The 23,193-nt window shown below is 35.8% G+C and overlaps 1 protein-coding gene across 7 annotated transcripts; it reads left to right on the top strand.

The window, feature by feature from the left end:
• The first annotated feature begins 3,863 nt into the window (after positions 1-3,863).
• Positions 3,864-20,549, top strand: LOC120069182 (SIN-like family protein). 7 transcript variants are annotated; one of them, XR_005479463.2, is made up of 15 exons: positions 3,872-4,524; positions 4,628-4,696; positions 4,764-4,871; positions 5,267-5,335; positions 7,989-8,147; positions 14,971-15,018; positions 15,362-15,468; positions 15,576-15,647; positions 15,783-15,834; positions 16,785-17,401; positions 17,816-18,025; positions 18,220-18,340; positions 19,476-19,583; positions 19,774-19,836; positions 20,186-20,549. XR_005479463.2 is itself a non-coding variant. In XM_039020857.2 (14 exons), the coding sequence occupies exons 1-13, from the start codon at positions 4,114-4,116 to the stop codon at positions 19,545-19,547; spliced, it is 2,115 nt and encodes a 704-aa protein (XP_038876785.1). In that variant the 5' UTR covers positions 3,872-4,113; the 3' UTR covers positions 19,548-19,583; positions 20,186-20,549. The 7 variants fall into 7 exon arrangements, 1 of the variants encoding a protein (XP_038876785.1); XR_005479461.2 differs by having other exon boundaries at positions 19,476-19,623; XR_016523928.1 differs by having other exon boundaries at positions 3,877-4,524; positions 17,823-18,025.
• Positions 20,550-23,193: the final 2,644 nt, after the last annotated feature.

Raw genomic sequence — 23,193 nt, 5'->3', positions numbered from 1 at the left:
TGAAGCAGATCAAACATGTATCTATACTAGTTGACTACATGTGTGGCTATCCTAGTCATACAAAATTTGTCTCTCCACCTAAATTTTTAAATTGATAATTTAGAATTTAAATTAACTAGACCAGTGATATAAAAATTAAATTGAATTAAAAGAACATAACGAGAATCGTAGGCTCGTCTAACTAACTGAGCGTCATTAACATGATGTAGCTGTGGAGCCATTGTTGGAAATCGCTCCCAAGCCCATAGTTGCAAAAGTATGAGAGGCCCAACTATCTCTCGAACCTCAAGTCTTGTTGCTTTGTATAGTTGTCTATACAACCATGCCAAGCATGTTCCACCCCACGAATACCGTCCCACATCATGGAGGTTAACTAACAGTAGCAGGAACATCGCGTGAACAAAATGACTTGATTTATCTGAAAACAGACTTTCACCCATCATTTGTATTATATATGCTCGCACATATCTTATGATGGTTTCCTCGTTTGCATCATCTGTGAGCTCACAAAATTGTGTTCCTAACTATATTAAACTTAACCTCGATCCTTTAATCTTATCGGCAGGTGGGGTCGCACCGAGGTATAGTTGACAAATTTCTAACTAGTCATCGTACATCACTCTGGTGACCGGCACACCGTCAACAGGTAATCCCAATAACACTTTTATGTTTTGTAGAGTGATAGTGCACTCTCCAACATACATATGGAATGTATGCGTCTCGGGCCTCCATCTCGCGACCAAGGTTATGATCAGATGCCAGTCCAACTGAATAAATCCTAATCTGGCAACCCCATAGAATCTAGATGTGCGCAATAGCGGTAGTATTCGAGGGTGAAGCGGGATAGTGCGCTGGAAAACTGCCTCTCGATGTCTGCAAGATATTTCTCCAGTAGTACGATCTCGCCATACAACATATGATCGATAAATGGACTGATCTACAAAACATCGGGATCAACAGGTTATGGGTTTAAAGCCATGATCTGAAAAAAAAAAGAATATTAAAATTGACTATAATTGAATAGTAGAAAAAAGTGTGAGGGTAAAGAATAACATAAAAAACTCACGCATTTGAAGAATGTTATCTTCTTTTCTCGAAAAACTCATGCTCCAATGCATCCATTATTTCTTCTCTTATTTTCTCGAAATAGTTCACGCATTTGAAGAATGTTATTTGAGCAAGAGCATTTATAGGCAACATTTGAGCTCCTTTAAGGACTTCATTTATGCACTCTGATAGATTTGTCGTCATCCACCCAAATTTGAATCCTCCATCATGTGCTTGAGTCTATTGTTCTAAGCTAATGTTGTCAAAAAAACTCAGACAGCTCCGATTTATTCCTTTGATATCTTCAATTGCTTTGTTGAACTTTCGAATTTGAACTGACACCCGACACGATAAACATAATTTTTCAATGAATTAAATTTTTACTTTTTATTGAAGTTGCTAACAATATGTCGTAAGCAGAAACGATGGTGATATTTCGATCCCGTCCAACCATTTGCTAAGTTGTTCACTGCTGCAATTATACCAGCATGTCGATCTGAAATTAAACACACCTCTTCATGTGTTACAATTTCTCTCAGATGTTTCATATTTAGTGATCTTGAACAAGTCATCATACCGAGCGATACTGTTCATGTAACAAGTGGCAAGCATTCGGCATTCCATGCTTGCATTTTATGGCCGTTTGCTCACATTTTAACATGAACTATGAAGAATTTATTGAGGATTACTACAAATTGTCAACGTATGCTGAATGTTACTCTCCTCAATTTCAACCTGTACCGCATGAAGATTACTGGATCACACACCTTAATATGCCTGTCTTACATCCTGATCCATCGTTGTTGATAAGACTTGGTAGACTGAAAAGTTCACGTTATCACAACGAGATGGATTGGACAGAACCAGCCACTCGACAATGATGTGGATTTTGTAACCAGTTAGGATATAATCGAAGGAAGTGTTTTTCGTTACTAAGACGGGCTCTAGATAGTTAGGGATTGAATAATAAATATTTTTTTTTTATTATATATTCATTTTATTGTATATTCAATTTTTTTTATTATAATTTATTGTATATTCATTTTTTTTTAATAATAATCTACTGTATATTCATTTTTTTTTTTTTGTAATCAATAAAGTTTTACATTATAATATCTAATATATTCAATTTATAGTATAATCTAATATATTCAATTTATTGTCTAATGATTATTCAATTATAGTATAATAATCTAATATATTCAATTTGTTGTCTAATGATTATTCAATTATAGTATAATAATCTAATATATTCAATTTGTTGTCTAATAATTATTCAATTATAGTATAATAATCTAATATATTCAATTTATTGTCTAATGATAATTCGATTATAGTATAATAATCTAACATATTCAATTACAGTCTAATGATTATTTAATTATAGTATGATTATTAGCTCTTTTTTTCTCTTTTTTATATGTATTTTTATGGAAAGTTCAAATAAAGTGAAGACTCTCACTCTCTCATAAGATCTCGCTCTCTCAATCTCGCTCTCTTAGTCTCGGTCTCTCCTAAGATTTCACCCTCTCACTCTCGCTCTCTCCTAAGATCTTGCTCTCTCTTACGATCTCGCTCTCTCAGTATCGCTCTCTCCTAAGATCTCGCTCTCTCCTAAGATCTCGCTCTCTCATAAGATCTCGCTTTTGCTCTCTCCTAAGATCTCGCTCTCTCTGTTATTATTTTTATTTTTCCATTAATGATTACCAGCTTTCATTTCTTTTGGAACAATCACAAACACTTTTTTGATTATGAATCTACTATCAGAAACTCAATGCGTAATCTTAGCATTCAATGTGTATTCCTGAATAATCTCATTTTTCAATTATTCAATCATTTCATTTTACCAAGTTCAATGTTAGTCAGATTAGTCAATATAAACTAAATCTCGCTCTCTCCAACATTCTCGCTTTGAATCTCGCTTTCTCCTAAAATCTCGCTTTGAATCTCGCTCTCTCTTAAAATCTTGTTCAACATCTCGCTCTCTTCTACTATCTCGCTTTGAATCTCGCTCTCTCCTTAATCTGCTTCAGTCCACTTATCTCCTTAATCGCTTTGAAGTTTCGACATGTGTGTAACCTTCGACAACCTAATATATAAAATTTTGTTCATAGACAGAGCTAATTCGGAATTGTCTTTCATTCCAAGGTATAACTTGTATCCATGTGCTTCATATTCGCCTGGAGTTCGCTCCCAGAAATATAGCCATTCTCACCCCCTCACGTCAATCCCATAAGCCTCCGTCTAATTCGAAATGATAACAAAATGCATAGGTTGTTAGAAGCAGCTTGAGTACACAGATACATATAGTATACCATCTCATTACTTTATTTTCTCTATGAGGGAAAAAGAAAAGTAATAAACCTGCAATCTCGAGGGTGGATGTGTGTCGAAACTTCAACCTTCGATAACATAAGCGAGATTCGCGAGATTTCCCTTGTTGAGGGTTGAAGTTTCGGCCTATGTATTGTTTCCAAGTTTTTCTTTGTTCGTCGAGTTCTCAACGTTCGACCTCCACATTAGTCGAGTTCTCAACGTTCGACCTCTAGCCTCGAACTCCCAAAACAACAATATTTCTCTAATAAGTTTTGAAAACAACAATATTTATATTAAAGGTCCAAAGAGCGCACTCTAAGAGGTGGAAGGGTTTGTTGCCAGTTTAAAATTGAAAGTAAAAGTGGTATTTCACTTATGAAAATGGTAAAAAACAATTATGGTTTCAACTTTTAAGGAGTCTATCATAGAAAATTTTTTCTTTTTGGAAAATTTGGACAATTTTCCCATATAATTGGGCTATAAGGGAAAAAAAAAACATTAAAAAAACATTAAAAAAACGGAAATAAACCTAAAAAAAAGTATAGGGAAAAGTTCTGTGGGCGGGAGTCGAAGTTTTTATTCTCCGCCGGAGCAGTTGCTGGTTGCGCAAAGACAAACTTTGATTGCATATTAGAAGAAGAAGAAACCCCACCTTCTTCATCGGCTCTTTAGAGTCCGATAACTTCAACAGTTGCAGAAGGTTCTCGCTGCTCATTCAACAAGAGAGAGGAACGCGTCGAAACCTTCGGGATGGACCTGGACGACCTAGACGAACAGAGCCAGGTACGATCACGAACCTCCAGATTCGCACCCAAGGCCTCTAAATTCAAGCCGAAACCAAAATCGGAAGTAGTTCCGAAACCGGAGCCCCAACAGCCGCCAACGAAGTCGGAACCTCAGCCTCCAGTTTCCAAGCCGGAAGTTACAGAGCCGGATGCTCGAATTGGGGAGAAGAAGGAAGAAGGTGAAGAAGTTGAAATAAAACCTAAAGTTGAACCTTCACTTCCTAATGGAGTTGCTAAAATGGACGTTGAAACTAAGTCGGAAGTTGAAGAGGAGACAATGGTGGATGATGATCCAATGGAAGAGGATGCTTCTGAAGATATGGTGGTTCGTGAAATCGACGTTCTATTTACTCCTTCACCTGATATCAATACGAAAGTTTGTCTTCGTTACCTTCGTATTTCATACCATTTTCCATTATTTTCCTCTGTTTACATTTAGTTCGTTTTGAATTTTTAACTTGGCAGTCATCTATTTCCAGTTATATGTATTGCAATATCCTCTTAGACCACGCTGGAGGCCCTATGAATTTGAGGGGCGATGTGACGAGGTGAGCATTTTCTTTAATTCCTTTCTATTCTGGAAGAATTTGAACTATACTCTATCAGTTTCAACAGGTAAGAGTTAAACCTAGCTCTGGAGAAGTGGAAGTCGATCTGAATGTTGATATTGAATCCAATAACTACGACAGTAAAGCTGATGGCAGTTTGCAAATGAAGAAGCAGGTATCTTCTCTTCTTACGGTCTGTTGATTTAAATTGCTGTTAAAGTCATGCGTATTCGGGGATTTATTAGGATTACTCGCGTAGTTCATTTGTATGATTGAACCTGCATTGCCAGGTTCAACTTGAAAAACATGCTACATTCGTTAGGATTTTTCAAAAGATAAGTTCTAGTTTTATTAAACCGAATTCAGCAACAGTTTCTAGTTGCATCTATGTTCTTTTCTTTCCCTTTCCCCCTGTCGTATTAGTCTTGAGTTTCTTCTCACTTTATAAACTATGTTTCACCTGGTAATTGGGCATGAGCTATTTCTTTCATGTACTATATATTCAACTGAGGATTGAGTTATTGGCACTGTATTTTAATGGATACCAATAAAATTTTGTTTTTGGTTCAGACTTTGACATCTTCATGGCAACCGCCTCTAGCTACATCCTATGCTGTTGGGCTGCTTATGGGTAATAAGGTTGCTTCTCTATCTCACATCTTTTGAACTTCACATTTTTTTGGACATTGAATCAACTGTAGTTGATGGACCTTTTGTTTGTTTGTTTTTCTGGTACATGGTTCATTTTTAATTTTGAATCAGCAAAAGTAAGCAAGTGGTTAGTAATAGTAAATAAAGTGCTAAGAGGAAATAGGTTCAAGTCATGGTGGCCCTATCTAGGATTTAAAGTACTATGAGTTCTATTAGCAACCAAATGTAGTATGGTTAAACAAGGGTCCTATGAGAATAGATGAGGTGCGGAAATGACTTAGACACTCATAGATATAAAAAATAATAATATTGAAACGTTAAATAACCATAATACCATCAATAAACTAAACCACCCAAAGTAACAAAGTTAGTTACAAAATATGATGCCCACTGTGGAAAAAAATATCCTGTAACTCGAAAGGGTTCCAATGAAAGTTAAAATTATTTGAGGAAGAGTCACAAAACACCTTTTATGTAGCAATATGAAGTCACGTTTTGCTTGACAATATCAGATTTATCTACCAAAGAAGCTTGTTTGCCTTCAAATAAATGTTGATTATTATCCAACTAAGTACCTCCTCAAAATTGACTGGACCGTTTATATCCTTAAATTTTGTCTTCGTCTTAAAACATTGATGGTGAAGGAGATGGAAAAGATATAAAATATTGGCATCTATCGTCCTTTGTTCGATAGAAAAGCAACAGATATTTTGGTCTTGTTGTCTTTGCTTGGAGACTTTTATGTTCTACTAAAGAGAAGGGATTTTCGTCCATGGGGCCTTGATCCTGCGGTGGGGTTTTCTTCAAATCCTCTTTTTGGTTGTTTAGTGGACCATTTCCTTACCCTTCCCATAACCCCCACTTTTTCATCGCTATGAAAGACTAAAATTTTTTAGAAGGCTATATTTCTTGTTTGACAGGTTCTTCACGATAGAGTTAATATTTTAGATCACATTGTGAGGAAATCATCCTTTTTGGTTAGACTACTGTTTTATCTTTGTAGAAAGGCGATGGAAGATATCCATCACCCTCTTTGGAGCTGTTAGTTTGCTTCCTTGGCTGGGGACTATATTTTTACTATTTCGGAGTTTGATTAGCTTGATCTATAGGTTGCATATCTATGGTTGAGGAGGCACTTTGACATCCACTCTTTCATGGAAAGGGTTGTTTTCTTTGCATGGCCGAGTTTTGTACGATTTTATAGAGTTTTTGGCACTTGAGAAAAAGAATGGAATTTTCATGGGGTTTGGGAATTTTTGGGAGGAGGTTTGGTCCCTGACTCCCTTATCAAGGTTAATACCTCTCTCTGGAATTCATTGTATAAGAACTTTTGTAATTATCCTTTAGGTCTTATTTTGGTTCGTTGGGGCCTTTTTTCTAGTTTAGCTCCTCTCTATTGTGGGCTGTTTTTGTGTATGCCCTTGTATTCTTTCATTCTTACTTAATTTCTTGTTTCTTATTTAAAAAGATCAACCTCCCATTTAAATACACACAAACATCCAAAGTCTTGCACCAACCACTCTCAAATAATCCTACTTTAGGTGCAATGAGAAAACAAATTCTGAAGATCCTCCCCCACATTAGTCGCAACAAGTGAAGCTCAGACTTAATGACCAAAACAGTCATTTTCTTATAACTTTATCTACCATAATTAGACTTTCCAAGAACACCAACTAAGATAAATATTTACTTTTCTTGGTTTGATTTCCACAGAGCTAACACAAATGAGTTAGAAAAGGAAGGTGCATACTAGTAGCTCCCTGACTCTGACAAGTGATTTTATTGAAAACATTTCTGAATTGCCCAATTTCTAGCTTCTCTGTAGCGTTACTCTGAACTTTGCATATTAGGTTATATATATTCAATTGCAAATGAGAAATTGCAAGACAGGTTGCTAGCCGTAGAAAAGGAAAACAGGTGCCCTTCTATTTGAAGGAATTGACTCATGATCATTTACATTCAACCACTGTTTAAAATAACTATCAGTGATCTGAGGAGGATGTTAACATAATCTAATTGGCAATCGGATAATGTGAAATGGGGGGTAGTTGATTTTATATTTGGAAGTCTCCTGTAGTTTGTTACATTACAAATACTTCAAGGTATCAACCCATCTGACATCAATCTTTGTATCACCTATCGGACAACCAAACTTTAAAAATATTTAGGATGATATTGCGATAACCTAAGCACTTCATGAGTTCATGACACCTTCCATTGTTATCTTTACCTCTGATGAACATCATTTCATCTCTTTGAGTCTAACGTCGTACTGAAGGACGGAACATTATGCTTGCATGTTACTTTGCTCTGTTCCTATGATGGTATCCCTTAGGATGAGAACACAAACTAAATTTGTATCTTGTATGGGTGAATTAAGAATGTTTCACCCTGCAGGATCTTATACTACTGTATCTGTAATTGCTTGAATGGTAAACCTAGATTTTGTACTTGGTAAAATTGGTCTTTTTCTTCTAACTAATTAGAATGAACGCAAGAAGATTATAGTTTCCTACATATTCCCTTAATTTTATGATGATTGTCAATTTATTTGTCAAATTTTAGCACAAGGACTTGTTTGTTTCTGTTTCCTTTAAAAATAAATTAACTATTGCTAGTGTGTCCATGGGCTATATTGCAGCTACACCTGAATCCCGTACATGCAGTTGTGCAACTTCGACCATCATTTGAACACCTTAATTCTGGTGGTCCGAAAAGGAAAAATAGTGTTAGAGCTGATCCAGATGTTAAGTCAGAAGAGCATGTAGATGTTAACTCTGCAGGTGCATCAAGGAAGCAGGTTAGTTTCCATTTTTTCTATTTCGTTCTAAATTACTGCTGAAATGTACTGAAAATTATCTTAGAAAATCTGCTGAATCACTGATTATGTTTATTTGGCGGCTGTAAAGTTAAAAAGTATAATCATAATAATTATTATTGTTATTATTTTATGGGAAACATAATCATTTTGTAGCTAGTTTCCTCTGGGGCTATGCTGTTAGGGCTTTCCTTGGGTTTGTTGGATTGAAAGAACAATAGGCTTTTTGAAGAGAAGTTACTGATTTTATTTCTTTTTGTGGCAACTTTTAGCTATCAGCCTCTTGGTGGTGTCACATTTAGAATCGATCCTTTTGTAATTACCCAATTGCTTAGGCTCCACTTTTTTTTTGGTTTTTGGTTTTTGAAAATTAAGCATATATTCTCTCATTTTCTTACATGAGTTTCATCTTTTTTGAGTAAAAAAAGTTGAAATTTTAGTTAAATTCCAAAAACAAAAATAAGTTTTTAAAAACTTTTTTTTTAGTTTTCAAAACTTTGCTTCTAAACAAGAATTTTAGAGGTAGAAGAGATGTTTGTAGGCTTAATTTTCAAAAACTAAAAACTAAATGGTTACCAATGGGGCCTTAACTTATTGGATTTTTTTCCCAAAAAAAAAATTACCTCCTCAGGAGGGGGTTCTCACTTCCCCCCTCCCCTAAGTTGTTCTCCATCCGTTTTGTCTAGTACATATGTTTCTTCGTAAAAGAAAAAAAATAAAAAGGATCTCTTTTACCATGATTGCCTGCTGAGGATGAGAACTTGGACAAAATTGTTTTTTGTTGAGTCCCCATCCTTTTGACGATAACCATGCAATGAGCATATTGCACTAGCAAAGATATTTGGTAGGAAGATATATCAGGGTTATGTGCTATATTACAATACCATGTAAAACCCCCCCATTATATTCCAATATAAAAGAAGGGGTAAGATGGGAATTACACAGGAAACAAACAATGCAAAGGAAATGGGAGGACGATGAAATTCCGTTGAGGGACCATCAGAGTTGTTATAAAAAGGACAGCCTAGGGATCAGAAAAAGGCAGGGAATAATTGGAGTAAAGCTGAGGGAAGCTTTCTGAGGGAGAGACCTTCCAGCACTATCTAATATGCTGGTTTAACCTTTCTTTTATGTTCTCTTTCTTCCTTACTTAATTTGCTCTAGAGGATAGTTAGGGTTAGTTGTTTTCCTTTCCTTGTATTGCCATCTAAGGAATTTCGGTTGTACTGCTGTTTTTAGTATAAATGTATCTTTTCCAGAGTGTTGTGCTCTGTTTTGCCTTGTTTGCTTGTTAGGTTGTTTACAGGTGAAGAGAAACCTAACAAATTAGTATCAGAGCCCTTCAATCTTGGGGCAAACAAAAGCAATGGCTCAGAAGCAAATGGAGGCGAATGAGAAGGAAATCTCTGAAATAAAAACTATAATCCTTGGGCTGTGTAAAAGTGTTGAGAAGCTTACCGAAGAAATGAAGGAAAATAGTTCAGCTCGGAAAATGGAAGAATCTGACACATCCGAGGGACCTCACTCCAAGTTCAAAGGGAAGCTGGAAGAAAATGAAATGACCGCAAATCAGGGAATAGGAAATACGGACAAAAGCAAGTATAAACGACTGGAGATTCCAACATTCTCTGGCGATAACCTAGAATTCTGGGTTTACAGGGTTGAGCATTATTTCGAAATACATGATCTCACGGATGAGGAAAAAGTTAAGGTCGCGGTAGTAAGCTTTGCACCGGATGAAGTGGACTGGTTCTGTTGGAGCCATAATCGACGGGCCATAACTGAAGAAGAGAATGTTCACATTTCAGACCCACTGGAGAAGGGAGTTTGGGGGCTTGATTGTTAAGAATCAAATAGGAAGGTATGTACGCGAAGTATGTGAAGAAGTTTGTGACGTACTCTGAGTGCCCTTACCGGAGATGGCCGAGAGTGTGTTAAAGGACGCCTTCCTCAATGGGCTGGAGCCGCCGTTGCAGGTGGAGGTGGTTAGCAGACATCCTACAACATTGGATGATTGTATGCGTGAGGCCTAATTGGTGAACGATCGGAATGTAGCCTTGAAACTAGCCTTGTCTGATTTGGGAATTGTCGGGCTTGGAAAAAAGGAAGTCCAAGGTGGGAAAAAGGAATGGTCCACGAACAATAAAACGGGCCCAAAGGCAGAAGAAGCCCGAATGATGAAACACATTTCGATTCCTATATTAAGGGGAATTATGCAAAAAGGGAGCCACCGTTGAAACGTCTGTCGTATGTTGAGTTCAAGGTACGATTGGGTAAAGGATTGTGTTTTCGATGCAATGAGAAATACGCGTTCGGGTCGTTGCAAGGGGAAAGAAAATCGCGAGTTGATGTTGTTTATCGCCAATGAGGAAGAGGATTCAGAAGCAAAAACAGAGGAAAGAGAAGGGAATCCACCGAAGTTGAAAGCGATCGAGGTACCGAAGAAGGTGGAAATAGCTCTAAAATCAATGCTGGGATTTTCTGAAAAGGGGACTATGAAATTGAAAGGATCCCTGTAGGGAAGGGAGGTGGTGGTGTTAATTGATTCCAGCGCAACGCATAATTTCCTCCACCAGAAGATCGTGATGGAATTAGAACTCCCACTGACCAAGAAGGCAAAATTCGGTGTGGTAATCGGAGAAGGTAGGGAAATCATAGGAAAGGGGGTTTGCAAGTCAGTCGAGATTAAATTGCCAGAATTATTAGTAAAGGCCAACTTCCTCATCATGCAACTAGTTGCAGATGGATGTGGTGTTGAGGATGCCGTGGCTATGTACTACAGGATTCATGAGCGTACATTGGCCCACATTAACGATGTTCTTCTTGAACAGGGAATCGCAAGTCATACTGCAAGGAGATCCCTCTCTTACAAAATCAGAATCATCATTGAAAACCCTTACAAAGACATGGGAGGATGAAGATCAGGGGTTCTTGATTGAGTTCTAGAACTTAGAAATCGAAGGCCGTGGTGTGGATGGAACAACCCCTCGATAGATTGTCCCAAACAGTTGCCAGTTATGATCCAGTCTCTGCTGGACCAAAATGAAGATATTTTCGAAACACCCACCGCACTCCCTCCTAAATGTTTAATAAACCACCGTATTCTCATGGAAGGGAACCAAAAGCCAGTGAGTGTCCGACCCTACATGTATGGCCACACACAGAGTGAGGAGATAGAACGGTTAGTGGAGGAATTGTTACAGGCCGATATAATTCTTCGACCTAGCCATAGCCCAACCAGTCCGGTGTTGGTTAGAAAGAAGGATGGAGGAAGGAGATTCTGTGTCGACTACCGAAAGTTGAATCAGGCCACCATTGTCGATAAATTCCCTATTCCTGTAATTGAGGAACTGTTGGACGAACTGAGCGAAGCAGCCGTGTATTTGAAGCTCGATCTAAGGTTCGGATATCATCAAATTCGAATGCGAGACGAAGACATAGAAAAGACAGCTTTTAGAACTCACGAAGGTCATTATGAGTTTATAGTAATGCCCTTTGGGTTGACAAACGCTTCGACCACCTTTCAATCACTAATGAATCAGGTATTCGGATTTTTCCTCCGTAGATTTGTTTTCGTATTCGTTGACGATATTTTGGTGTATAGCCTAGACATCACAACCCATTTCAACACACCTTGGGGTAGTCTTCAAAACAGGGATAACCAACTCTACGCCAACAAGAAGTGCACGTTCTGTCAAGAACGGATACAATACTTGGGTCACTGGATATCACAAAAGGGAGTTGAAGCCGACAGGGAGAAGATTAAGGCCATGGTTGAGTGGCCCTAGCCGAAGAATGTATCTAAACTCTGAGGCTTTTTAGGCCTTAGTACTACCGGAGATTCGTACAAGGTTACGGTCACATTGCAACCCCTTTAACCCAATTATTACACAAGAACGCCTTTGACTGGAATGAAGAAGCCATCAGGGCTTTCGAAAACTTAAAGCGAGCAATGATGACAGTTCCTGTGTTAGCCTTACCAGACTTCTCGAAGCCTTTCACGATTGAAACAAATGCGTCCGGTTTGGGGTTAGGAGTAGTGCTATCTCAAGAGTTGAGACCCATTGCATATTTCAGTAAGAAATTATCGGCTTGAGCACATGCAAAGTCAATCTACGAAAGAGAATTAATGGTTGTGGTGCTGGCAGTTCAGAAATGGCGACACTATTTATTGGGAAACAAATTCACAGTGATTTCAGATCAAAAGGCCCTCCTTGAACAACGAGAGGCCCAACGCCAATTCCAGCGGTGGTTAATCAAACTATTAGGATATGATTTCAAAGTCCTATATTAGCCTGGATTGCAAAATAAAGCAGCTGACGCGTTGTCTAAGATCTCTCAAACAGCAGAAGTACATATGCTCACCACCCCTGCTCTAGTTGATGTGGATGTGGCTCTGAAGGAAGTTGAGGAGGATGAAGAGCTCTAGAAAATAATGAAGTTATTAAAGGAAGATTCGGAGGGGAAACCTAAGTATGAATAGAAGAACAATCAACTTCTATACAAGGGAAGGTTAGGTTATCTTGGACCTTTACTTTAATCCCCGCTTTACTTCACACGCTCCATGATCCAGTTCTAGGGGGTCATTCTGGATTCTTGAGGACCTACAAAAGGATGAGTGGAGAGTTGTACTGGTAAGGTATGAAGAATGACATTAAGAAGTACATTGAGGGCTGTGAAGTTTGCCAACGAAATAAAACAGAAGCTTTAGCACCTGCAAGTCTCCTTCAACCTCTACATATACCGGATCTGATCATAGAAGAATGGACAATGGACTTCATAGAAGGACTCCCAAAAGATGGAGGATATGATTCTATTATGGTGGTGGTGGATCGCAAATACGGACACTTCATTGCTCTTAAACACCCCCTTTTCTGCCAAGCAAGTAGCTGAAATATTTATACACGAGGTGGTTAGACATCATGGGGTTCCAAAATCATTAGTCACCAATCGAGACAATTTTTTTGAGTAACTTTTGGAAGGAGATGTTTACCTCCTTTTGTAATGAACACGATACTAAAAAAAAGAGCACTGCTTTTCATCCACAAACAGATGGACAAACAGAGCGGGTTAATCAATGCCTTGAGACATACCTCCCGTGCTTTTGTAATGAACAGCCAGCCAAATGGAACAAGTGGATTCTATGGGCCGAACTATGGTACAATACAACATTTCATGTGTCCATTGAAGAACAGGGATATGGCTTTGAATGCCCTAAAAGAAAATCTGGTGTTGGCCTAGAATATAATGAAGAAACAAGCTGATCTACGTTGGAGAGAATTATACTTTAAAGTAGGTGATGACGTATATTTGAAACTAAGACCCTACAGACAACACTCTCTAGCTCGAAAAAGGAACAAAAAATTATCTCCCAAGTTTTATGGACCTTATAAAATCACAAAGAGAGTTGGAGAAGTGGCGTATAAACTCAACCTGCCACCAGAAGCATCTATCCACAATGTGTTTCACATTTCCCAACTTAAAAAGAAGTTGGCCGAAGTCCATCGGGCGCAACATCAATCACCAACCTTGACGGAGGAATTTGAATTGCAAGTATCCCCAGAAACACTTTTAGGGGTGCGTTGGAACAAGGAAATGGCTACCAATGAGTGGTTGGTAAAAATGGAAAGGGATGTCAGAAGATGAAGCCACTTGGGAAGGAGTTCCCCTAATGAAACAAGAGTTCTCTCACTTCCACCTTGAGGAAAAGGTGCAATTCGAAAAGGGCGGGTATTGTAAAACCCCCAATTATATTCCAATATAAAAGAAGGGGTAAGATGGGAATTACACAGGAAACAAACAATGCAAAAGAAAATGGGAGGATGGAATTCCATTGAGGGACCTCCAGAGCTGTTATAAAAAGGACAGCCTAGGGATCAGAAAAAGGCAGAGGGAATAATTGGAGTAAAGCTGAGGGAAGCTTTCTGAGGGAGAGACCTTCCAGCACTCTCTAATATGCTAGTTTAACCTTTCTTTTATGTTTTCTCTTTTCCTTAATTTGCTCTTGAGGATAGTCAGGGTTAGTTGTTTTCCTTTCCGTGTATTTCCAAGGATAGTCAGGGTTAGTTGTTTTCCTTTCCTTGTATTGCCATCTAAGGAATTTCGGTTGTACTGCTGTTTTTAGTATAAATATATCTTTTCTGAGTGCTGTGCTCTGTTTTGCCTTGTTTGCTTGTTAGGTTGTTGTTTACAGGTGAAAAGAAACCTAACATACTATAATGATCATTGATCAAGAGCTTTTAAGTACCAATTCAAATGTGCTCAGTTGTAGATGATGTATATATTTTCTCCACATTCCACCCCCCACAAGGGGTGGCTCTGCTAGCTAGGGCTTGGGGTCTTTTGATCATACCAGCTTGGAGGTCCCAAGTTCGAACATTCTGGGGAGCTTAATACCAAAAACTGTTGATGTCTCGTTGGTCCAGGCCTTGAGGCGGGTGCGGGTGCCCTTGGGTACAAGGAGCAAAGCCCCAATTCCAAGTTATTAAAAAAAAAAAAATTTATTCTCCACATTTTACAGCCCATGGTAGCGAGCAATTTGAGCATAGATATGGTAGTTGTTTCGTCGGCTGTCAGAAGTAGCATAAAGGGAGAAGGGTATTTACCCTTACTGGAAGATGATTTATTTATTTGTATCTGAATTCTTACCTTATTCCTTTGAATGGTCTGTTTCTTATGTCTTTATTATTATTATTTTTTCATTGGCTAACACACTGACCTTATCATTGTATTGCATTGGTTCACATATGGGATTACATATTTTGTTCTGGTATTTATGGGCTTTTGTATTGTTTTCATGGAACAGAAGAAACAAACAGGACCTTCAACGGAACTTAAAACTGGAGATGAGGAGGTAACACCATTGGAATTGGATGCTCAATTACTACGAGTGGGTTTATGATAGTTTTTGAGAAGAGTATCTTTTAGTGGGAGTTGCTTCTCTTGTACTTTTGGAAGAATTACTAATTAAGTGATGCTTCTAGAAGCAGAGCAGTTTTAGGCTTTTTAAGTGTTAGGTTTTCAAATTATTTTTGTCTATGGAATGACACACCTTGAAAATTTTGAAATGTGTTTTTATTTGACAAAAAGCATTTTCACATCTCCAAAAGGCATATCAACCTTGGATATAAGTGTCTTACTGTTGAATCCATCATTTTATAGTTGTCTAAAGTTGTTTGGTTGCTTTTTCTCTCTAGTGCTGGATTCCACTTAAGTACTATGGCCAAGAGAGTGATCTATCGACCAGACATCTGCGAAGCATGGTGGCACAAACAGCTGCCCCTATGCAATTTTCAATGAGCCCGTATGTGTTTTTTGCTTCTTGATGTATTAAATCTTCAATACAGTAAATTTCATCTATTTGCTAATAACATTTATTTTGAGTATTTGATTTGGTTCTACTTATTTAAGGCTCGACTATATGGACTCCTTGTGTCCTGGTACGAGTACAAGCAGCAACAAGCCCAAAGGTCCATCTAAAAGGTAAACTCGTTTACATGTTCAGCTGTTTAATTTATGTTACTGAGCATTTAAGTAGTCAGGCAACTGGCTGCAAGAAGTAACGGGGGAGACTTCTAATATTGACTAATGTTTTAATCCTACTTATGGAGATTTCAGGTATTTGCTTTCATTGTCTTTGGAGGAGCGGATTAAGAAATTGCTGACCGAGGTTTGTTTGTAAATGAATACATGTGAAAATTTTATTCTTGATGCATGTGCATGTCTACTCTAGCGTCCAACTTTTATACACTATTTTTCCATTTTATGAAAAAAAACAACTTTTTACATTACTTGTTGGCTGTATATTCCATCTTTTATACTTTCATAATTCATCAAACATTTTCTATTATCATAGTATCTTATTTTCAAATTGTACTCTCAACTAATCAAAGGGTTTTTGTCAAATATGCTTATTTAATTTTCTAAGTTAGTATCATTTTTCTAGTATTGGAGTCTTGGTCAACTTACTCACACTTTGGCTAATCTCATGAGACAACTATGTGGTCCTACTACACTTAGTTTTAAAAAAAAACTCGAGGTATATTAAATCCTAAGTAGGCAGCCACTTTAGTCTGACCATATTCTTTCTATGTTCTTTACACTTTCCATTGTCCACAATGATTACTAGTATTATCATTATCATTTTAAAAACTGATAACATAACTCTTGGGGGAGGGGGGAAGAAACAATTTCATTGATTAAATGAAATAACTAAAAATATCCAAAGATACACTCGGGGCCCATTAATAGGGAATACAAAAGATGTTTCCAATTTGCAGTTAAGAATGAAAAAAATACAATTACAGCCTATCTGCTTTAGAATATCACCTTTTCCATCAATGCGGCGTTTTTCAATGTTGGTTCCTTTTAGTTCATATTAGTTAAAAAAAAAAAGATTGCAAATCCTTTTCACATTTGCTATTGGACGATATTTTACCTCCTTCCCCCGTTAATCAAAATATAATTTGGAATTGGAGGAGGAAGTGGGAGGAGATGCTATTGGCTTCACAAGGAAGTGCATTGTTTTTTTATCTTTTAGCCTTTATATCATGTTGATTCTTGGTCGATGATATATTCCATGTTTGTTTTGTGAATAATCTTTCTCCTCCTTTTCAATAGGGACCTCCGGTTCAAAGATTTAGTGCTCTTAAGCATTATGCCCCTGATTATGAAGCAGAAGAGTTTATTGAAGCTCTTCAGCAATATGCTCAGTCAGTGCAGGGTCTCTGGGTTCCTAAAAGTTCAGTTCTACTCCCGCAAGATGCCAGTGGACGTTGTGCTAGGGATTTTGTTCTTAACTTGTTTAGCAAGAATCCAGTGGTCAGCTCTTCGCAGATAAATGTTCCAAAGTCTCTTCGGGAAAAAGTGAAACATTTTTTGAATTTATTTGGTGTTGAAAGACCTGCCTTTAAGGACTGGAAATTTAAGGAGAAAACAGACCATTTGTTTTTAAGTAACTATGTCGATCTTGTTCAGAAGCAAGAAAAGATCTGGAGATCTGTGGAAGAAGGGATCAGTAAAATTTTCCATGGATCTGGGAAAAGCGTGTCCCATGCAAATGCTGCTACAGGAAAGCCTGACATGGTTTCTAAACCTGAAAAACAAGTCAGTAATGACAAAGCTACAATTAAAAGCAGTAATGCAGCTCTTAACCGCAAAAGTACCATGTCAGATGAAACCCGAGAAGCTTTACCAAAAGCCCTTCAAAAGCTTTTTCATAATCACAAGGTTTGCAGGTAGGGGCTGATTTTCTTCTTTCTTGTGCTTATCCTTGCGAGATTTTTTCTTGCTTGGGAAGGAATACTACTTTGTAGAATATCATGTAGAGGAGCTTTGATGAGATTTAGGATATCATTGCGCCATTTAACCTCTTTTTTTCGTGCTGTTTCCATCGTTCACTATCTTAAACAAATGATAAGCTTATTTTAGTTTGGATTGTTTTAGATAGGAAAACAATCATACCTCTGAGTACTTGTTTATATGCACGGTTTTGTTCCTTTGAGCTGCTTTGTTGAGAGAATCTTTTCACATTTTGTAAAAGCCTTAGAATTATCTATCATAGACATCGTAATAATCTGTTCTTCCTGTGGTATCATGGGGAAGATGAATCTTCTGGTAACAAAGCTGATGTGGTTATCTTATTATTGTAGTTTTCAGTTGATATGTCAAGGTCTGCGTGATTTGGCTGTGTCCCAGTCTACTCTTCCAAAAGCTGATGCCAGAATGGCGGTGGCTGCAGCATATGGTGTTGATGCTCCTCCAGATGAATTAAAAAAAATCATAAGCCAAGTTGCTACTGAGATTCATGGTCTCTATGTCTTGACCTCATCTCCAGAGCATCCAGAATATGATCCATTAAGGTTGCTGCTGAATTTTATTCATGTTCAAAAGTGTCTCAAGTGAAGATTGTTTGCATTATTTATCCATGCTTGAATCTCTAGGCACAGGTGTTGAAAGATTATAAAAAATTTACTAGTAATTAGAACACATGGAAGAACATGAGAAATTGGCGTCTTTATTCTTTACTTCTTAAGTGGCATGCTGCTCCATGCAGGAAAGTTGTCATTCAACTTTTACGTGGACGTGGACCCAAAGCAGTGCTTAAAAAGGCTGATGTTTTGGAAGCTTCAAAGCGTGAACTTGGGAGAGGTATCACTAGCAATGAATATAGCAAGGTTAGCCAACATACTATTTCATCCCACTCATTTGACTTCTCGCATGAAAAGGGAAAATTTTGAATAAATTTTTATCCTTATGCTACTGTAATATTCTGGTATGAGGATCTTTTTTATTTAGTTATTAATTTTCTTTTGACATGAGACATTATTGTTAAGTGATTATTATGCTATCCTATAACAATGTCAGGATCTAGTCTCTAATTCGCATGTTATGATGGGCTGTAGCTTTAGATATATATATATTTTTTCTTTATTAGAACTAAATTCTATTGATGATGTGGCATCCTGAAATAATCACATTAATGACCCAGAAATATCACATTTTGCTATACAAAAGAACATTTCAAGCAACTGATATATTAGTTTTGCTTAGCAAACTTGTCAAATTATAATGTAGCAAAATCTGAGATGTCTTCATTTAGTTATGAATCCAGTATGAGTCATGTCATTTGTATTTAAATTGGTCACGTTTTGCTATACAAAAGAATATTTTCACTCTGATTGTCATTATTAAACCAGTATTATTGAGAATCTTTCCTTTGGTCTTTTTGCAAGGGTTTGGAAGAGGGGCCTGGTCATTCATTTAGTAAGCACTACCATGTTCTACAAGCTAGCTTGACTAATTGACTAGGCAGGAATTTTTAGAGAGCTGGGAATTAAGGGCTAACTCTGCCTATTGACTAATTGAACCTTTCCTTGTGATTGATGAGATAACTTTGAGCTTAAGCTAGTGCCAGCACACAGCAATATCTCAATTCTAGTTGACACCTGGGTAGTTGTTGAATTTGTCTTTCCTCTGGGAATATGACACCTGAGGGAAGGGGACCCTACTAGATTTCAATAGGTCTCACTAGCTTGAAATTTCTTGCCTTTTCACTTTTTGAAGCTTGAATCCTCCATAATTTATGTAATCCTTCTCTACTAAACTCGATGATGCCCTCTCATTTGGTGTCTCTGTAATTTTTCCAGAGCTTCCCCCCCCCTTCATGTGGACTTTCGTAGCCTTCTAGTGACTTATCTTTTACCTCGGGATTGGCTTGTACAATCATTATGAATTTCCATAAATATTTTCAGCCTCCTTCACTGGTGTTCGATATCTGATTCTTGTCTTTCCCTATTTCATTCTCTGCAGGTTATGAATGAAATTTGCGTGTCCCACGGTTCTTCTTGGGCCTTGAAGAGCGGTGATGGAAATTCAAGATGACTAGGTTCTCGGGACATTCCGAACACAGTTAAAGAGGTTCAAAGCAAAACAAGAAACCAGATCTTCTCGCTCTGCTGTACTACTTTCTATACTCTTTCTTGAAAGTATATCAAATTACAATAAACATCTCTTCATCGAGAGAGAGAGAGAGAGAGAGAGAGAGAGAGAGCCTTATATGTTTATTGGTTTTCTTTTGGCTCTGATTGATAAAATATACATTTTGCAGATAAAGTGAATGCCATTTCCAGTGGCCTCAATCATTTGATCCACATCCAAATTTTGTCTCCATGTATTTCCTCCAACATTCCTCAAAATAAATCATAAGGGAGAGAGGGATGGGGAAAGGGGAGTTTTCTCTAAACTTAAGTCATTGTAAAACAAATGAAAATGGACCTTGTTGAAAATAATTTAGATCTGATAAAATGTGGTGCCTGTTTTCTATCTGTATGATTGATTATTTACTTGTTCAATATAATCCTCAATTTATCACATCCTCGTTTGTTGTGGTTTTGCAATGATGCAAAGGGCCTTCGAGCTAATCAGATTCTAAATATAGAAACTTTTAGAAAGAGTTAGCAGTGTGATACCGTTTATTTCGTTGTTTAATGCCAAATTTCTCTACTGTCTTTATCTGTCAGGTACCATATTCCAGCGCAAGGAACCTAGTAGAAAATGCTTTGGCAGACTGGACACTTTTCAATATCGTTGTGCATCACAAAAGTTTTGAAATGTACAGAAAAAGTAAATATTAGCCCTCTTATAGCACAGCCAATCTGACCCTTGCTGTGTCAATAAAACTCAGCAAGTAATATCTAGTGTAATATTAGGTGCTCCTTTGAATGTTGCCAATGAACAAAGAGCTTCGGACCTTTTATTTTTCCCCCTTGAACAATATTTCGAGGATGCTTTTATTTTTTTAGGTTAAAAGACAAATTTAATCTTTGAACATTGTTTATCTAGTGTTCAAATTTTAAAAAGTTTCAATGATCTTAAATTTTACCATATTTCATTTTTAATTTCTGGTTGATACAAATTTTGATGATGATGGTGTGCTCTTTTTCTGTTGTCACAAATTGTTAGTGTTCCGCATGTTTGTATGCTAAATTCATTCACTTCGAATTTATATATATATTTCTTAGAATGTATGTTTTAATCAACATATTTTTGTTGTGTCCGTGTTTTTAAGTATAAGTATTGCAATGCTTGTGTGTATCGTATATTCATGTCTTGTATCCAGATTCTTGTTTCTTTTGGTAACAAGTTTACCTTCAATGGAAGATTTGGGTAGAGGATATTCTGAAATATGGTTTAAAATTTTTATCGAAATTTCAAGTTGCCTCAAAATTTTGATTGGAGAAGTTTTGTTTTTTCTCTGATTTCAACGAAATTTCAAGAATATATTAGCTCCTCTCATTTTGATGAAATTTTGAAATGGTGAGAAATTGACATTTTGAAAAGATTTTGTTTTTTTTTTTAATAATTAACTATATTACTTCAATTCAAAGTTTTTAACTTTTATGGTTTTGATTATACAGAGTTCTATAGTTTTAGATTTGAATGTCCTTTTAGACAAAGGATTAAACCCTGTACTATTTTTTACAATTTTCAACTTTTCTTAATTTTTAGCTTTATTTATTTTTTTAATCAAAACTTTCATTTTTAAAGAAATTGCATTTGGAAAAACCATAAAAAATAATGTATATTTATTTTAAATCTCATTCTAACTTTTTTCATTAGTTTTTCTTATCATTTCACCTTAAAATGAAAGTGGTGTTTTTTTTTCTTTCATCATTCAAAAGTTTCATAATTTTCACATCATTTTACTTCAAAATATTATTGAACTTTCTATTATTTTGTAATTAATTTTATTTCTTTTTAAAATTTTTGCTCTCGCATCAACATTTATACAAACATTTACAATAGACACCTGAATGTTATATTACTTTATAGAAATTGTAATTAAAATGGTTAATTATAGTTTAATTAAGTCAATTCAATGTTACATATAGTTTAATTAAAGTCAATTCAAAGTTATATTCATAAAATAATACATATTCGAAATATCTCATAAATCTCTCAATTTAGAATATTGGTGTTCATTTCAATTTTCAATTTTGAAAATAGTCTCGTTTTTCAAATAAGTAAGAATCTTTACAATATCAATTTTATTGGTGAAATTTCAATAAAAAAAAATTAATTTTAATTTTACTAAATTTAAATAATACAAAAATAAGATAGCTCATGGCCAGAACTTTGTGTATCTTATTTTAGGTTAATTCCCAGCAAATATAAAATATCTTGCACGTGTTTGAGAATCTTTGAAAAACTTGGTACATAGAATTTGATGGTAACATATAAATTTTGAATCATTGTATTTTAATTGTATATTTTTGGCATGAAGTTAAAAATGATGAAATAATAACCTAAATCATTTATCTAAAAAAACATTATATAAATCATGAACTAATTCATGAATTAATATAAACTACTAGTTTTGTTAGCTTGTGATTCAAAATGATTTATCTCTCCTACATAAATAGCACAAATATTATTACTAGAGTAAATTTGAGAATAAATCAAAATAAAAAGTTAGATAATATATATGTCAATATCTTTGTTTTAGATCTTTTGAATCTATCAAATTTGATTGTGTTGCTCATCACTATTGTTACCATGGGTAGTTTTAACACAATAAATAAAAGATGTCAAACTCAAACATGAGAAAAACAGGTAAATTTTTTTGTTTAAACAGATAAATAAGATATCTATTCAAATAAAATTGAAACCATGGAAATCTAATGAAAGACATAACTAAAGTTAACAGATAATAATAATAATATAAAACTTCACAAACTCACAAAAATTATATGATCAACATTTAAATATTAAAATAACACAAATTTATAAAACTTTGTTACGGTTGAAAAGGAAGACACTCCATATAATTGTGTCACTACTAAAAGAAAAAAAATAAATAGAATATACTAAATAATTTGCCAATTAGGAAAAAAATTCCATTTGACAAATTGAAAATTAAAAAGCTTATTGTAATTTTTCACAAGGAACAATGAAGTGTAAGCATTGATCTGAAATGTACAATAATGAATGAAATTGTGACACCCTTTAAGTTTCATGTTCTAGTATTGTCGCTCTTTGAAGTCTGAAGCCAATTCGCAATTGCTACATTTCTAAATTTCAAATGTTCGTCATTATTAACACTTCCTCTTAAGCCTTATCTTTTACTTTCACATAATTTTTTTCCTCCATATATTAAATAATTGGCCATTTAGAAGAAAAGATCCATTTGACAAATTGAAAATGAAAATGCTTCTTATAAGTTGTTACCGTGTCCTTCAAAAAGAAGAAAATAATCTAAATTTAAAATTGAATATAGTCCAAATATTTATTAGTGTTTGGAAATAAATCATACCAATGAATAATGTACAAAAATTTATATTTCAAGATACTACGAATATCTTATTTATTTAAAAAAGTTTCTGCCAACAAACAATAGTAAAACAAAATTTAAATATGTTGTAGATAACAAATACAAGAGTTTGAAGTATTTAAAGTGTTTTATCAATTTTTACTAATTAAACTCAGTAAAAATTCTTTTCGACGGTAGATCGGATGAAAATTCACACTA

This window comes from Benincasa hispida, chromosome 1 (assembly GCF_027475165.1).
Source record: "Benincasa hispida cultivar pf3 chromosome 1, pf3_genome.v1.1, whole genome shotgun sequence".
NCBI classification, from domain to species: domain Eukaryota; kingdom Viridiplantae; phylum Streptophyta; class Magnoliopsida; order Cucurbitales; family Cucurbitaceae; genus Benincasa; species Benincasa hispida.
This window is presented reverse-complemented; position numbering and strand designations above follow the sequence as displayed.